At 39.6% G+C, this 18,853-nt stretch overlaps 1 protein-coding gene across 2 annotated transcripts in view; it reads left to right on the forward strand.

Moving 5' to 3' along the window:
- The first annotated feature begins 168 nt into the window (after positions 1–168).
- The window catches only part of SOX30 (SRY-box transcription factor 30), a 32,551-nt gene continuing 13,866 nt past the window's right edge, over positions 169–18,853 (forward strand). The window contains exons 1-4 of one of the 2 annotated variants that reach the window (XM_024760159.1): positions 169–1,177; positions 3,170–3,409; positions 4,626–4,805; positions 11,035–11,527. In XM_024760159.1, the coding sequence (XP_024615927.1) occupies positions 169–1,177; positions 3,170–3,409; positions 4,626–4,805; positions 11,035–11,527 (1,922 nt within the window). The remainder of the gene's footprint in view (positions 1,178–3,169; positions 3,410–4,625; positions 4,806–11,034; positions 11,528–18,853) is intronic. The other variant, XM_024760160.1, reaches the window with a different exon arrangement.

The raw sequence follows: 18,853 nt of genomic DNA on the forward strand, positions 1-18,853 counted from the left end.
TGTGGTTGGCGAGGCCAAGACCAAGGGCTGCTTTTTGAACCGCGTAGGGTTCTGGGTAGCAAAGGCCTTGGAAGGGTCTTAACTGAAAGGGGGAGGGGAGAAGGTCGCCAACAAACGGCTGAGCTTACAATCCGGGCCGGGAGTAGGCCGGGACGTCCCCCTACCCCCATGGAGAGAGCCAGGCCGGAGCCGCCGCCTCAGCCGCGCCAACTGCCGCGGGCGACCCCGCCGCGCCCGCTGCGCCCCGCTCCGCCCCCGGTGGCTGTCGAGGGCGCCTCCTTTCGGGCAGCGGCCGCGGAGCCCTCTGCGTCGCCGCTCGCCGCGTGCGCGGCCGCCATTGTGACGGTAGCCTCGTCGTGCGGAGAGGCTCCGGCGTCGGGCGTACAGCCCGCGGCACGGCGGGTACTGCAGGTGAACCCGGAGCAGGTGTTACTGCTGCCGCCGGGGCCACCACTGCCTCAGGGCCGGGAGGAAGGCGCAGCCGCCTCTCCCGCGCAGGCGCGGCTGCTGCAGCTGAGGCCCGAGCTGCTACTGCTGCCGCCGCCGGCGTCCGAGGGCTCCCCCTGCAGGCCTCAGTTGCACCCGGTGCAGCCCCTGCCGGTGCACGTTAAGACAGAGAAGCAGGAGCTGGACCCCAGCTTGGATCCGTCAGTGGGACCTCGGAGGGCCGTCAAGGCGGGCCTTAAGGCCTCCAAGGCAGCGAAGGCAGGAGGCCCCGGGCCGGCCCTCGACAGCCCCCGAGGGGACGAGAAGGGCAATCTGGAGGAAGAGGAGGATGTCATGAGCTACACGGCGGCAAAAGGCGGGGAAGGCAAAAGCCTGGCGGCTATCAGAGAAGGAGTCATCAAAACGGAGGAGCCTGAGAGACTCCGCGAGGACTCCAGGCTCGGCACAGAGCCCGCGTCCAGTGACCTGGTCCATGGCAGCAAGGATGTCATCCTGACCCAGCCGTCCATTGCCTTTGGGCCGCACCAGCAAGACCTCAGGATCCCTTTGACTCTTCATACCGTGCCCCCTGGAGCCCGGATACAGTTTCAGGGACCTCCACCTTCAGAGCTGACAGGATTGACCAAGGTCCCCTTGACACCAGTGCCTATTAAAATGCAGTCCTTACTGGAACCTTCTGTAAAAATTGAAACCAAAGATGTCCCGCTCACCGTGCTTCCCTCAGATGCAGGTATTAGACGGCAGGGGAAACAATCTGGTTTTCAAGCTTCGTCTGTTGCCCCGTAGCTGACATGTCAGCTGTTGAGAAGCATAAACTAGAAAAATAAAATCATGGGTTCAGGGCAAAGTCTGCAAAGGTATCACTTCTGACTTGTACATATACCAGTAAAATACGCTAACACGTTCAGGATTCCCAAACATTAAAAATAATTATTTTTTTAAGGCCCAGTGAAGAATGAGATTTAGATGTGACTAATGTTTATACACAAAAATAGAAATATTCTTGCTAGATAACACGAAGCCCTCAGTTTATATGCTACAGATAATCAACATTTTAAAATATTGTATTATAGTAGCTCAGTATTTTTACATGTATCAAGAAACAAGAAAAAATAGTGTTTAATGAAAAAATAAACAGGAAAGTTTATACTGGATATAGAGGTGATTTATCTTCTTTAAAAATGAAGAGTAAACATTTTCTAGGAGAAAACAGTACATAATTAATTGTAATGGTATTCTAAAAGCTAAGGACTTATAGAAATATAGAAAATGAAAACACTGTAGAATAAGTTGTTTTCAAAGAAATGACCACAGTTACAGTAGTAACAATTACAAGTAGATATTTTATTTCTATCCGTTATTTCCAAATATATAGCTAGAAAATTCTTATTTTAAGATGTAATTCAGACAGAATACTATGGCAGTAAATGTCAATGGAAAGTCATATTAATCTTCAGTTCATATCTTCATTGACTTTTATCTTTATTGTTTTCTTATTTTCTTTACTGATTCTTCCTCCCCACCCCACCCTCTTGCTTTTTTTTTTCTAAAATTTTATTAGAGTATAGTTGCTTTACAATGTTGTATTAGTTTCTGCTGTACAACAAAGTGAATCAGCTATACGTATACATATATCCCCTCTTTTTCGGATTTCCTTCCTATTTAGGTCACCACAGAGCACTGAGTAGAGTTCCCTGTGCTATACAGTAGGTTCTCATCAGTTATCTATTTTACACATAGTAGTGTGTATATGTCAATCCCAATCTCCCAATTCATCCCACCCTCCCCTTCCCCCCCGTGGTACCCATATGTTTGTTCTCTCTACATCTGTGTCTCTATTTCTGCTTTGCAAATAAGTTCATCTGTACCCCATCCTCTTGCTTTTTATCGTCAGTAATTTTTAAACTTTGTTTTCATTTTCTAAAGGAGAGAAAGGGGAAGCTTTCTTTATAATACTTATTTCATCCTTTGTGCATTTTAAAATTTTATATATCAAGTAACCCTAAAATAAAGAGAAACAGTATATGAAGTGTATAGGCAGTGGTTTTTGATGAATTATGTAAGAGATGTGAATCTAAACAACTTCCTTTATTGTAATTTCAGCTGTCTCTGTGATTTTCAAAAAGTCACCTTTCTTATTTTCCTCTTATTTTTTCTCCTGGGACATGGAACTAGTGTTAGTGACCCACCTTGGCAGGTGCTTCACCTTCATAACAAAATATAAATAATATAGTATATTAATATTATAAGTATTTTTGTTTGAATGGGCACTCTAGTGGCATGTAAATGAATTCCTTTAAACATTTAGGGTACACCCACCTAGCGCTGGGATTATAGTCATTAATAAGTCCTAATTCCTGTCCCCCAGTAATAGAATATTTTAATGGGAAATAAACTAAATGTTAATTATTGTTAGATATATTAATATAGCTCAAAGAAGTAGTAAGCCAGCAGTTTACTGTGTCTTCAACATTATTACTTCCACAGTATCTTCAACAATATTATTCTTTTTGAGGAAGAGAAGAGTCTTTCTAAGCCACAGTTTAGAATGCAGAGTTCAGGGGTTATGAGGAATTCTGGAACACTGGCAGTTCCTTGGCTATATTGAAGTGTATATTTTCTCCAGATATTTAAAAAGTAAATATAGGTGGAAGTGCACTTCACTTTAAAATTGTGTGTGTGTGTGGCACATTAATTTAGTCTCTTAATTTTTGTCATGTAGGAATACCAGACACTCCCTTCAGTAAGGACAGAAATGGTCATGTGAAGCGACCCATGAATGCATTTATGGTTTGGGCAAGGATCCACCGGCCAGCACTAGCCAAAGCTAACCCAGCAGCCAACAATGCAGAAATCAGTGTCCAGCTCGGGTTAGAGTGGAACAAACTTAGTGAAGAACAAAAGAAACCCTATTATGATGAAGCACAAAAGATTAAAGAAAAGCACAGAGAGGAATTTCCTGGTAATCAAATGAAATGAACAAAGCCTCTTTCTAATTTCTTTAAATTTATTTAGGTAAAGAATAGGTTAGGTTGAGACTGAAAGACAAAAATGTAATTTTTTTCTAATCTGATATGTACAATAGAGAAAATACTGGCTAATATTACAGTAATGATTTAATTGATACTGGGCATAAGTTTCCTTAAACAGAACAAAGTAGAGGGATAGCTGGTCTCATATTTGCCAACTAATGCAAACCTGGGGACAAACAGTTTTACTGTCGTTTTGATTAAATATATAAATATAAACGTAATGAAGGTAAAGCTCCAGAGTTCTAGGCTATAATTTTTCAAATATGCTAGAAAATGAAGTTCAGATCAGAGCAACAGAGAAAATATGCAGGGCATGCTGCAGGCATTAACACCATGCTCCATTTTAATATTATATGATTATCAGAATATAGTGCTGCCTTCTGATTGATAAATTTATCCTCATCATGATGTAGTTTGAAATAAATTCTGATTCTCTCCCCAGCAGTGAGGAAATTGATATTAAGCTTGGTAAAAGCACAGTTTATGGCCAACATATTGTGCATGGTGGGAAAAGAATAACTATTTTTCTAAAGTAGTAGGAGAAAGGTTCTAGGGGGGAATCGTCAGAGCAGCAGTTACAGGGAACCAGTGATTCTCTTGGTTATACAGTGGCTACAACTGCCCTAACTCCACTTTTCTGAGTTTGGAAGGAAATTGGGTGGTTTGTGGACTTGGAGACTGCCAAGTCTAAGAGAGTGACTCTTTCTGAAGAAGGCATAAAAATAGTGACTGGTCATTAGTAACCACTTCATCGTAAGATATAGATAATTGTGTCTTATAGAAAGTGAGGAAACAGGAGGAGACAAATAGTATCTTACTGGGGCATTGTTTTATGGGTAGAGGAAAAGCTTTGGGATTCAAACTCAGTGCCTTTAATGTTGATTTTACTATAAATTCATTATGTGTCTTTGGATAAAAGACATTCGCCCTTTCTCTTCCTTTGAATTATGGGTTACAACATTGGCCGCTAGTTAGGAGCCATATGGATATATATGCTAAAATGCACAGAAATGGTATCATAGAGCTGGAAAAGATACTTTAGACAATGAAGACTTAGAAGTGTTTTGGACTTTTAATGTGTAAAGAACTATTTAAAGGCTAAATAGCATCTATATGTTCAAATTAAAAATAGTTTATCTTCTCTAGGTTGGATTTATCAGCCTCGTCCAGGGAAGCGAAAACGCTTCCCTCTAAGCGTTTCCAATGTACTTTCTGGTACCACACAGAATATCATCTCTACAAATTCAACAACAGTTTATCCTTATTGCTCACCTACCTACTCTGTGGTAATTCCCAGCCTACAGAACCCCATCACTCATTCAGTTGGTGAGTTGATTTTATTGTAGATTACAAATTTTTTAATGGCTGTGTGATAATTTTACCTCTTAACTTGAAATTTTGTTTCTGTTAGCTTAAGAGTTTAGAACAACAATGTTAAGAAAAAAATCAAAAATAGAGTGAAAACATTGAATCAGGGAAAGAAAGATTTCAGTAGACATCAAAACCCTTGGTTTGCTAGAGTAGCAAATATTCTGTGTCAGACCTTTTAAGCAAATCAGGATGAGTCCATAGATTATGCAGATAATGCAGGAAATGACTGAGGTAATTCAATAGGAAATAGGAATATGTTTTTACTATTAGCATAAAAGAATGCCTTGCTGATGGGGTATGAGGCATCCTGTCCTGGAATATAGTAATAGTGACTGATCTCTTAAGACCATTTTTTTTTTTTTGCTGCCCTAGAAAAGCAATGGAAGTTATCTTCTACCAGATATTTCGTTCATTACATTGTCTTTCCCTAAATTTCTCCTCTGTTATCAGTTCTTCACAACATTCCTGTCTTTTGCTTTTAAGAACCCAAAATTGAGAATCTAGTATCTTAAGAACTTGTTATAGGTCTATCCATCATTAGTTTGTTCTTCCAGAGCCTATTTTAGTCATCTCTTAGGCAGAGCTTTGTACGTTCACTACTTGCTATCACTTGTCCTGAAACTACTGTTCTTTCCAGTTTCTACCTCCTCATATCTATGTGATGAGAGGTTTAGATATCTTGAAAATTAACTTATTAGGATCTTAGGCATTTTCAGTTTTTTTCCTGTGTATCATTGTAGCAATGGATACCAACAAAACCACGTTCAGGCTATCTAGGCTCAAGGCAAAGAAAGCTGATCCTATCACCCTGTCCTCTCCCAGAACAGGCAGGCACTTTCACCCTTTGCTATTTGGTAGTATCTCTTTTAATCCTGTATTTCAATCTAGCCTTAATTGTGCTTTTTTTAAAAACTTACCTTGTGTTATCTGTTATTTATGATTTACACTTTTATCATCTGTTTCTTCTCTTTACCCCTTTTTCTAAGACTCCTCTTCCATGTCATTCTATCCACAGTTAAATGCTGTATGTTTTCTCTCCCCAGAAATATATTTATCAGTGTTCTTACTTGAGACAGCTGACAGTTTTATACAATATATTAATTTTATGCAATTCTGAGCAAAGATTTGGGGAGATAGAAAGTGGTAGAGCTCTCGCATCCATGATGTTTTATTTAAGTATGAGAAGCAGAATTATAGGAAGCATTTCAGAGCCATATACAAAGTAATCAAATCTAAGGAAAATGATCTTTTATTTGCTTTTTTCTTTTTAAATTTCTCTTATTTCTAGTAACATGTAGTGTCAGTAAAGATTTAATTCTTGGCTCTCAAATGATTTAAAAAATCATTATCTTTTAAGTATAAAATTTGGGAATTATTTTCCCAGATATATAAAGTTATATGTATAATAATTATGATATATATATATTTAATAGTTATATAAGAGTTATGATGAGATTTATTGGCTACTCTGCTGCCCAATCATACAACTTTTGAAATATGTTCTTTTAGTTTGTACTCATCAGTGTGGCATTATATTACTTGGAGGAATTGTTATCAGTTGCAAATTTGGTAATTTCACTATATATTTTATATTCTAAATCATTTATAAAACTGTTAAATAAGAACAAATTATAGCACAAATCCCTAAGAGAATCTACTTTTAATCGCTTATTACCTACAGATACAAATTTTTACACCATCCCTTTTTTTGTTTCTTTCAGCTAATTTTATATTATATTCTAAACATAAAGTCACGGTAATTGTGTTTTCAAACTTGTTTTGTTTATTCCCATGGAAGAAAGATATCAAGTTAGTGAGGAGTGAGGTATAATTTATCTCTTATCAGAAAAAATTTGCTCTCTTTTTTCCTAGCAACCTTTATACACTAATACATTGTATAGATTTCATCAGCTTTTTAAGTGTAGGAAATAGACTCACCAGGGCTTCCCTGGTGGCGCAGTAGTTGAGAGTCCGCCTGCCGGTGCAGGGGACACGGGTTCGTGCCCTGGTCCGGGAAGATCCCACATGCCGCGGGGCGGCTGGGCCCGTGAGCCATGGCCACTGAGCCTGCGCGTCTGGAGCCTGTGCTCCGCAACGGGAGAGGCCGCAGCGGTGAGAGGCCCGCGTACGGCAAAAAAAAAAAAATATAGGTGGTCTATTAGTCTCTAACTGAGGAGTGGGTCTACCTGTGAAGAAAAATGATATGTGAAGTGCTTGTTTTGATGGATTAATAACAGGAGTCATCACACAAAATGTTAAAACTATAGTTCTCAAGTTCACTGCTTCCAATAACAAGTTCACTACTTCCAATAACTTGGAAAATGCTCTGGCATAGCATTTTTGGCAGAGAGACCATTTGTATTTACTTCATCTAATATTTTCTCAGCTCTAACTTTGAGTTTCTCTAAAGTTCTTCAGTGAATGCCACCTAAGATCTTGTGATATTTTGATCTTGTGAACTTGTCTCCTGTTTCTAGTTTCTGAAAGTACTTACAGCCAGATAGTCCAGAATACTTTTTAGATACTTTCTTTTATCATATGTCTTTGATGCCAGTTATGCCAGCATTTTCATTTTACATTAAGTGATCAAATTTATTTTAAAGGATTCTGGAAGTTTGGTAGAAGCTATATTTATTTTAGCCTGGCTTTTAAATGTCAGTTTTATATATTTAGGAATTTTCTGGTGAGATTATTTCATTTTCTACATTTTATTTCTCAAACCTGAAATGGGTTTTCCTTATTACATCCAAACTCAGTTGACATCTTTCATTCTTCTGAATTCATACATTTTCTCTAAATTTTTACTTTAAAAATGTTTACTACTATTTTAATTTTTTGGTAGTAAACATGTGATGTGATTTTGATTTACCCATCTGTTCTTATTTAACAGAAACAGAACAAAAAAAACCCTCCAACATTCTGATACTGTTATTATAATGCAAAAAAATCTGGTCTTGTCCCTGACTTAAGATCAGTTCTAGCTAAGTTTTATATCCATAAGAAACAAAGATATGGCTTGAAAATTCCTTGAAAAGTGATGTAGCTCATTATTGTAGGTTTTCTTATGAGGCAAGGAAGATAGAATCTTATGGTTCAAACTATAGTAAGTCTTCTTAGGTTCCTCATTACCATTTCTGTCCCCAAAGTCCCATCTTTCTTAGCAGTTGTCTAACTGTTCTTCCCAAGTCTCCATTTCCCATCTCTGTCTCTATGTCTCTGCTCTTACTCTATTTCTCTCTGTCCTCTCCTCCTCTCTCTGCCTCTGTTTCTCTCTCCTCAGCCATATGCTCATCCTCCTGTTCTTCTTTCTACCTCTATACAACTTTTTCTCGTAGAGAAATTTGGTCTGTCCTCAGTTTATGCCATTCTCTACTCCTTCCTGTTTATCCGAGTCACACAACAAAAGCCTGGTTGCATCCTTCATCCATTCAACACAGGCAGTAGAGTCTTCCTCTTTAGGAGTGGGTGGGAGAGATTTGCCAGAATTGTTGAAAGTTATTAATAACTTTAAATTTTTTCTTTTGTTCTCATCATATTGTACTATAGATCTAAAATTCTGCTCTGTACCTCATGTAACAATTAGATAATGCTAGCTGCTTCAACACTCATCTAAACATAACGGTTTAAACAGAATCATGGTTTACTTTTTTACACATGTAAAGTCCAAAATAAGTATTTCTGGCTTTCTTCCAAGGGATTCATGGACACAGTTTTCTTCTACCCTATGGCTCTTCCATCTTTGATATGTAGCATCCAAGTGTGCATGACCTGCGGAAGGGAAAAGAGCATGGAGGATCATGCATGAGAGTTTTTTATGGGCCAGTTTCAGAAGTGGTGCATATCACTTCTTCTTACATTCCATTGGTTAGCCTGAGCCACAGGACCACTCCTAACTGCAAGGGAGGCTGAGAAATGTAACCTAGCTGTATGCTAGAAGGAGAGAAACCAGGTGACTGGCTGGTCTTTTCCATACTTTATCTACAGTGTGATACATTAGATCTCTGCCCATTCCACAAGTCTTCCCTATTCACTGACAGTTTATCAGTGATGACTAGGTGTCGCAGACTTTAACCTCTTGTTTAGCAACAAGAATTTTGACATTTAGGACATCTTCATTATACTACCATATAACTCTCTATGCACCTGATTTATCTGATTTTTTACCTCAGGCCAAAATGGTGCTTGACACATGTTAGTTGCTTAGTGAATATTTGTTTAGTTAAATAAATGCATGATTTTATCACCTCATGCCTCACTGGTACCCCTTATTTTATAAAAATATCTTTGGTAGAAAAGAACATTTGTATCAGCTAAAGGATGAGTCCCTTCCTTCTTCAATAACTGAAATAATATCATTGTTCTCTATGGCTCGTATAATTTGTGTTTCCTTTGCCTAAAATGACCATACTTCTTTTCTGAGGACTAAGAGCCTCTTGTACTGTACAGGGAAAAGAAATCTGCATCAGAGTAGATTTTAGGAGCAGATGTCTTGAGTGCAGTGATAATTCAGTGAATAAAACTGAGAGATTTTACAGGTCAGCCTGGCTTCATAGTTGCATAAAGAAGGAGATTTTCCTTATACCAGATGAGTGGCAGAGGTTCTGTCAGCTATAGGTTTATTTGTTAGTTTGTTTTTTCTTTCATCTAGTCATACCTTTCTTAACTATTATTAACCAAGTTCTGTGCCAGGTAATGGGGATACAAACATGAATTAAACTGTCCCTGCTCTTGAGCTCCCAGTTTTGTGATTGTGGTAAGGGTGGCAGACCTGCAAATTTACACTATTTTGTGATGTTTGATAGATTTATAGGTTCTGAGGGGACCTGAAGAGGGAAATTATGTTTGATTAATCAGGAAAGGCCTAAGGCCTGTGCCTCACAGATTGGAGGGCTAGTCCATGTAACCCCATTAACTGAGAATCAGTACAGCTCCCATCTACACCCTGCTCCTATGTTGCCTCTACTTCACTGGGTCAGAGGCCAACTTGAAACAGATATACCCCTTAATTCCCTACCTCCAGGTTTAAGGGGGAGGAGGGGTAGTTATTTGACTTATCTGGAGAGAAGGAAGGAGAGGAAGGTGTTACCTGGCCAAGGCTGAGAGAAGATTCACAATCCTTTTGGCCTCTGACAGAAACATTTCTAACCACAGTGTCTGTTCTTGGACTGCATCTTCTATATTAACAGAGACCTGACTGCATGGAAATAAACTAGATCATGAATCTATTGCTTTGGCTTCTCTCTGTATTTCTGTGGAAAAGTTGAGTTAAATTTAGGCTAAGTGTGTCATTTGGATAACTCAGCAACTCGGTCAGCAGTCCTCTCTTCTTCAGGATCAAAAAGATCAAATACATGATTATTTCACTTGCCTCTAAAAATTCTGCTATATCCAGCATGCCCTGCTGCGATAATATTCCTTTCTTATCTGTCACAAATTGCTGACCTATGGTAAGTCTTAGTCTCACTTGGGAATTTCCTTATGTATTCATATTGAATGCAATAAAGCAAAATAATTTTACTGATTGTTTCTTTAGTTTTTTCCAATTAAAAAATTAAATGTCAATTATAATTTAGTTTAATATAGAGAAGTATACAAAATAAAAGAAAAATGACCCATACCACTAGGATGAAACCTCTATTAATATGTATAATAAAATTGATATATTTAGAGAATAGAAAGTTCAAATAGTACCAATAGGTATAAAATGAAAGTCTGGCATCCCACGGCCCTGTCCCCTCTTCCAGATGACCACCTTTTAAAAGTAACCACTATCAGTAGTTTCATATTATTTCTTTTAGAAACATTTTTATATATGTGCCAGCATTTGTGTGTATTTGTCTTTCACTCAATCACTCAATCATTTTATTCATCCAAAAAATATTTTTTAAGGGCCTATTCTGTGCCAGGCAGAATTTTGAGGCCTGGGGATACAGTAGTGAGCAAAACAGAAAAGGTCTCTCCTCTTATGGCACTTAGAATCTAGGTGGGAAAGAGAGACAAGAATGTAAAATAAATGAACAAGATGGCTTCAGTTTGTTCAAGATGGTAAAATAGAGTGGTGATGTTCTTAGGTAAGGTGGTTAGTGAAGGCTTCTGGTTGTATAGTTTATTAAGTTCTGCTGAAAAAAGAAAAATATGGAGTGACTCAGTTTATGCCTGACCCATGCTATTTTTATTTCCAAAGATGAAGCTCCACCTGCCATCCAGCTGCCCACACCTGCAGTCCAGCGCCCAAGCCCCATCACAGTTTTCCAGCCAAGCATCTCCAGTACTGCCCAGGTGGCTGTCCAGGCTCCAAGTTTGCCCCTTTGTCCACCACTCCTACCCCAGTGCTTTGCTGGGCCCTCCGAAACGGACACTCATCAGCTGCATTCTGGAGCCAGTCACTCTGTGAAGAGACCCACTCCTGTCTTTCTGGAGAGCACCAGCAGGATTCCAACTAGTGCAAGTACTGCCCACGCCAGATTTGCAGCCTCTACCATCCAGCCTCCCAAGGAGTATCCCAGCATTTCCACTTGTCCCAGAAGTGTTCCAATCCCCCAAGCTCCTCCTATTCCACACTCACATATCTTCCAGCCCCCTCCCCTTGGCCATGCAGCCACATTATTTGGGACGCCACCACGATTCGCTTTTCATCACCCTTACTTCCTACCTGGACCTCACTACTTCCCATCAAGGTAAATGAACAATTTATTTCCTTTCACCTAAAACTACTTATAGCTAATGAATTTTTACCTCTGAAGGCCTCTCTTATTTACTGAAAAAGGAACTTCCTCATTACTGCTTGGGATCTATATAATTTAGATTAGTGGCTAAATAGGGGCCAAGCAGTTAATATAAATACATGGAGGGGCCAGATGAGGACTGGGGAAGCCAAGGAGAGTGCATGCCCCATCTTATGAGGCAGCTGCTACTCAGTTCCAGCCTACTGTTGCCGCATGAGAATACAGGCGCCAGTGTTGTCAGATCTGATTTTTCTCTTGAAAAAATAATCAGTTATACGTGACCTTAATTTAAGATCATTTAGTCAAACCCCCTGATTGTATAGAGGTGTGGTTCTGAAACTTTCATATATATATATAAACCACATGTGATCTTGTTAAAATGAAGACTCTGAGTCAGCAGGTCTGGGGTACAGTAGTTTCCTATACTGAGTTATAGTAAGCCTAATATTCTGCATGTCTAACAAGCTCCCAAGTGATGTCAATTCTGCTGATTGTGGACCACACTTTGAGTAGCAGGGATATAGAGAGCACTTGATCTAACAGGTTAAGTGACTTGTCTGAAGTTATATACCCTCTCAATGCCCTTTTTAACAAACCAAAACGTTTATTATGTAAATTACCAGTAAAGGAATTTATTTTCACAGGGAAGTATCTAGGGAAAACAAATTTGTAACTTTTCATTTTGGCGTGATAGAATTTAACTTCTTTGCAAACATTCTAATAGAGTGGCATTAACCTCTACTTTTCAGTTGCTGTTAAGTGTGTAGACAGAGATGGTTTCTGTTGAGAATGGAGTGTTACGTGTTTAACACAATCTTTTATGGTTACTTACTTAGAAAGTAAAACTACTCCCCACTTGGGTACCAAGGCCTCAAAGAACTTTTGAGGTATATATTATGTTGCCTCAATTCATAATGGGATTGCTTGCTTTCAAGTCCTTAGCCCAGAACTGGAAGAAAGTGGAACTAGGGGATCAGATCAGGAGAAAGGGAGATTTTGCTATTTGTTGTTTGTTTTGTTTTTCCCAATAGGCTCTTCTTTAATAGCTTTCAGAAGTCTTTTAGTTCAAGAAATCAAACTTCAAGAGACTCCTAAGGACAGGGGTTGATAATCTCTTCTCATTGCTATTTCCTAGGATCTGAGATGTTGCAGGAATTTTAGAGAATTTTACAGTGTTTTTTTTAGTTATAAGAAGAGTGCTAGGACATAGCTGGAATTTAATAAGTGAGTAGGTTTGAGAAGATCAGCCTTAGTTAGAACTTCGAGGTCCACAAACTAAAACTGCGGAAATTTTATCTTTGTTACATAATTCATTTTGTAATACAGGAAAGACTTAGACAGTATTTACTCACATTAAAGGAGAAAAAGAGGCATCTAGAACAGGTCGTGTACCACAATCTCACTCTAGTTGTTATTGTTTTTTTCTTTTTAGCATTTTGAGTACTTGGCATTTTTATCTATAATTCTCACAACAATCCTTTGTTTTAGGCATAGTAATCCCTTTACTTTTTCAGATAAAGAAAGTGATCAGCTGTTAAATAGCTTTGTTAAGGTCACACAACTAGTAAATGGCAGAGCCAGTAGTCAAACTTAGATTTGCTGTCCGATTTTGAATTCCATGTTTGTTTTTTTCACTGTATCAGTAAGGCTTCTCAATATAATGGCTTCTCTTGATTGGTAGCTGTTAGTTGCTAGCAGAGAATCACATGGAAAATACATACTGTATTTTTGAATGGAAAAATCATGTAGTCAAGTAGACTTTTGGGCAGGAAATGTTTCCTTATATAATAAATAGATAAAATCATAGGAAATTTATCTTCTTTACTCATGACAAGACTTATGGGATTTAGCTGTTAATGTACAAATCATCTGATAGTTTAAAGAACATTTTGAAAAGAAACTCTGAAAAGTATGTCCTTAGAAGACAGAAACTATACCTTTATCTTTACTACCATTATTGCTAATTAATAATAATGCTGTTGGGCTTCCCTGGTGGCGCAGTGGTTGAGAGTCCGCCTGCCGATGCAGGAGACACGGGTTCGTGCCCCGGTCCGGGAGGATCCCACATGCCGCGGAGCGGCTGGGCCCGTGAGCCATGGCCGCTGAGCCTGCGTGTCTGGAGCCTGTGCTCCGCAACGGGAGAGGCCACAACAGTGAGAGGCCCGCGTACCGCAAAAAAAAAAAAAAAATGCTATTAAAGGAACCAAATGAAGTGAGTTGGTAGTTTTATACTGAATTTTATTTCATGTAAGAATGTCAAACAAGTATATCAGCTTTAAACATTAAGTTGCTCCTAACTTCTACCTGTATGTGTGTGATGATAATTTTCCCGAGGATATGGATGATCTTATTTATGCTTATTTAGATAGTATATTTCAGTAAAATCCAGCCTGGCTAAATAACAAAATTAATTGATTTCCTCTCAATTTTTCTGTTGTCTCTTCTCCCAACTAATAATAGTCTTCTATAAAGAATATTTCCTCCCTAATCTAATCCATTTACGTGTGGAATTATTCAACCATTTCAATACCGTAATTGTAATGACTTTTGATATATATATTAAATATATACCAAATATACATATTTGATATTTTGCCCTGTGTATCTAGAGTAAAAATCAAGGAGTGTAAGCAGTTTAATCAAGGAGTCACTTTATGAAACAGATGGACACTTAGAAATGCTGATCCCTAGTTGTGAGGGCTAATATCCTCCTACCTTCAAATATTAACCATCTTCATACTGTGCTTATTGAGACACTCTCTTTCTGTACCACATTAATTTCTTAGTTATTCTTTTCACCCTCCACCTTTTCTTCTTTTTATTTTTTTTTAATTAATTAATTTATTTATTTATTTTTGGCTGTGTTGGGTCTTCGTTTCCGTGCAAGGGCTTTCTCTAGTTGCAGCGAGCAGGGGCCACTCTTCATCGCGGTGCGTGGGCCTCTCACTGTCGTGGCCTCTCCTGTTGCGGAGCACAAGCTCCAGATGCGCAGGCTCAGTAGTTGTGGCTCATGGGCCTAGTTGCTCCGCGGCATGTGGGATCTTCCCTGACCAGGGCTCAAACCCGTGTCCCCTGCATTGGCAGGCACACTCAGCTACTGCACCACCAGGGAAGCCCCACCTTTTCTTCTATACCTCCGCCTTCTTGTAGTATTTATACTTTCATATGCACAAGAGATATCTAGGATCTTCATTCTGTTGGCCATTGAGTAAATAAATGTGTTCAAAAAGTGTATTGCAGGGACTTCCCTGGTGGCACAGTGGTTAAGAATCTGCCTGCCACGGCAGGGGACACGGGTTTGAGGCCTGGTCCAGGAAAATCCCACATGCCATGGAGCAACTAAGCCAGTGCGCCACAACTACTGAGCCTGCGCTCTTAGCCCGCGAGCCACAACCACTGAGCCCACGTGCCACAACTACTGGAGCCTGTGCCCCTAGAGCCTGTGCTCCGCAACAAGAGGAGCCACTGCAATGAGAAGCCCGCACACCGCAATGAAGAGTAGCCCCCGCTCGCCGCAACTAGAGAAAGCCCATGTGCAGCAACAAAGACCCAATGCAGCCAAAAATATAAACAAATAAATTAATTAATTTTTAAAAAGTGTATTGCAGTTAGGGTTATAGAAAAGATACGAATGATAAATGGGAATTTATTAGCTTGAAATGTATAAAAAATATAATCAGACATAGCTATATCTATGTATCTATTAGGGAAGGTAAGTCCAAAGAATTCTAAATTTGTAGGATTATATAGCATCTTAACTGTAAAATTTTAGACAAACAGATCTAAAGTTAAAAGCAATTATCCTTAAACCTTGTTTGGTTTGTAGACCTATTTAAGAATTTAATTAAAGTTTTGGACCTATTTTCTGTAATAATGCACATCTACATACATATACAATATTTTGCCTAATCCTTATTGGAGGATAGAATTTATAGTCCCAAAACATGATAGATTTAGCTAATATGGAATACCTTCTGCTGTAACTATCTATAACTGTTGAATTTATATATGAACAATTTAATACCTAGCTGAAATCACAAGAAAGGAAAATAAATCCCCCTTCGTTAAAATGACAAACGAGCTGAAAACCAGTACAGTGGTCTTGGGGGTAGTTTGCAGATTCATATAGTCTCAGCATTTATAAACTTGGGTTTTAATGCCTACATAAGGAGAGGATATGAGGTCATGACTCTGCTCAAGGTGAGGAGCTGAAACTAAAACCTGTTCATAAAGCTAAGACCTTAGAGGACTTCCCTGGTGGCGCAGTGGTTAAGAGTCCGCCTGGCAATGCAGGGGACATGGGTTTGACCCCTGGTCCGGGAAGATCCCACATGCTGCAGAGCAACTAAGCCCGTGCACCATAACTACTGAGCCTGTGTTCTAGAGCCCACAAGCCACAACTACTGAGCCCACACACCACATCTACTGAAGCCTGTGTGCCTAGAGCCCGTGCTCCATAACAAGAGAAGCCACCACAATGAGAAGCCCAGGCACTGCAATGAAGAGTAGCCCCCACTCGCTGCAACTAGAGAAAGCCCACACACAGCAATGAAGACCCAATGCAGCCTAAATAAATAAATAACTTTTAAAAAAAAGCTAACACCCTAGAAAGGCCTCTCAACCTTGATAAAGTAATAGAAGATTTTTATCATTGACCCAGAGAAAGCACAAAGGAAACTTGTTTTTATTCAGGGCTATATATGGAAAAAAAGTCTTCTGTTAGAAATCAAAACCCTAGATTATACTGCACACTGGTTGAGAATCTGAAATCAACCTATCCACTTGATAAACTGAGAAGTTAGGGATTTCCCTGGAGGTCCAGTGGTAAAGAATCCACCTCACAATGCAGGGGATGTGGGTTCAATCCCTGGTCAGGGAACAAAGATCCCACATGCTGTGGGGCAACTAAGCCCTCGTGCCACAACTACTGAGCTCACATGCCTCAACTAGAGAGCCCATGTGCCACAAAGTACAGAGCCCACGTGCTCTGAAACCTGCGTGCCAAAGCTACAGAGCCCACGTGCCCTGGAGCCTGTGCACTACAACTAGAAAAGAGAAAAAACCCACACACCACAACTAGAGAGATGCCTGCGCGCCACAACGAAAGATCCCTCATGCCTCAACAAAGATCCCACGTGCCACAACTAAGACCTGATGCAGCCCCCCCATAAAATAAATATTAAAAAATAATAAAAAAATAAACTGAGAAATGAACATAGAAATTAGTTCTTGGATGACTTACCTGGGACAACTATTCTAGAGGAACACTTCCACCATTCAAGCCACTTGGAATTTCCAAAGGGAGAAAATTGTCATTAAAGGTGAACTTTAGAAAATTTTGGAACACGAGGAAAGTATTCATTAAGAACAAGAGTCAGTAGATGGTAGAAATAGGAGAATTAACGCCCCAAGAATTTGAAATAACTGAAAATCAGGGAGAGACTAAAAATGAATATTTCAAATGTTTAAAGAGGACTTCTGTACCAGCCAAGATGCAATATAAGGAACTGTATCTACCCTCATCTGAAATGATGAAAGACAGACAAAATATATGAAGATATGGTTTTCAAGACACTATTTACCAGGCAATGAATATGAAGATCCCTGAGAGACAGAAAATAAATGAGGTAAGCCTTGCAATCTAACCAGCTTACTGACCTGGAAACCGTGGCACAAGCAGATCCTTGCAGACTCCCTGAGTTGAGGAGATGGAGCTGAGAGACCAGTGAAACCAAGTCAGTTAGAATTCTCAGGATAGAGTACTGGAGAGAAGAAAGCTACACAGTGCAAGAACTCTGGATCTCTGCATAGGTTCCATCTTGAGTATTCAGCTGAATACTGATCACTGTATGCCTGTGAGGAAAATTACCCAAGGCTAGTGGGAAAACTACCTGAAAAATCAGAGACAACAGTTCCCAGCAATCACACCAGGCTGGAAATAGTTCCTGTTCTCACCAAACAGATTGGAAAACCTTGATGGGGTATTAAATACTTAGAGAGTCTTGTTTCAGCTAGGCCTAGACTAAAAATTTCTAATCAATTTTTATCTAAAAAATTTTATCTAAAAATTCTTAAGATCTGAAATGATCAAACTGTTTTCAAGTAATTAACTGCATCCAAAACAAAGCTCAAGGATATTAATAGAAATAGTATGATTAAAAAGATAAGTGAGAGGGAGTTTCATTTCTGAGGTGGCAGCATGAGGACCTCTGTGAAGCTGCTCCCAAGCAAACAAGCATAACTGGTGAAAACTATTTTAAAACACTAACCGCTTAAATTCTCTGGGCAGTGTCCTAAGGGCATACAGCAAATGAAGAAACATTTATTCAAGAAAACATCCTAAAACTTGGTGAGAACAGCAAGAGTCTATGACCCTTGAGCCATGACAAGTACCATCCCTCACTCCCACCCTCAGTTCATCTGGATGGAATGCCAGCTCTGGGTGGGTATGGCCAAGAAGGTAGCTCTCACTCCCCTCAGCTCCTAATCAAGGGATACAATATCTTACAGAGAATGGTAGCATTTCTCATCCTCTCCAGCTCTTGAGTTAAAGAAACTAAGTTGATGGTGAGTGTGAGCAAGAGGTTGGGGGTTCCTTTTCTTCGCTCAGCCCCTACTAACAGGATAGCCACTCAACTCTAAGGATGACAGGCAGAGAATACTGCAACCCTGAACACGCTTGACCCAGGTCACTCGTAGAAGAGATGTTCTATGCTGGCAGAGGCAAGCCAAGAAGACCAGCGATTTCGCCATAAGAACAGAGAGCTCAGAAGCTTTCCCCCAAAGGAATTTGACTTTATCTGAAACAGTGTGGGGAAGTTCAACCCTAAGGACACTCTTGAAAACAATGAGATTTTGGTGATAAGCAAATAAAAAGAGACTCCTCTTAATTGAGACCAAGCAGCTACTGTATGCCAGCTAGTACACCAAAGAGAACTAGGGAAAGAAACAGCTAAGAAGAGCCCTCCTGCAATCAGAACAAACCTCAAAGACTCCTCAAAATTTACCCCGTCTGAATTTAATTGGATCAGACTGTGGAACAATCTCTGCCCCAAGGCATTTCGAAAACAGAGCAATCAACCAGCAATTAGCGGAATCTTAACAGCTGTATGTGATAACAAATGAGTCAGAGAGCTTAACACAAAAATCAGGGAAAGAGATAGTCAAAGAGAGTCCTGCTAAAACCAATATCATCCTAGGGTGACTGTATTCATGTCCAAGTCTGTGCCCTCTGAGGAGTGACACTCAAGGTTCACACTGCAGAGGAAATAGACTTCA

This window comes from Neophocaena asiaeorientalis, unplaced genomic scaffold (genome assembly GCF_003031525.2).
Source record: "Neophocaena asiaeorientalis asiaeorientalis breed wild unplaced genomic scaffold, Neophocaena_asiaeorientalis_V1.1 scaffold336, whole genome shotgun sequence".
Taxonomy (NCBI): Eukaryota; Metazoa; Chordata; class Mammalia; order Artiodactyla; family Phocoenidae; genus Neophocaena; species Neophocaena asiaeorientalis.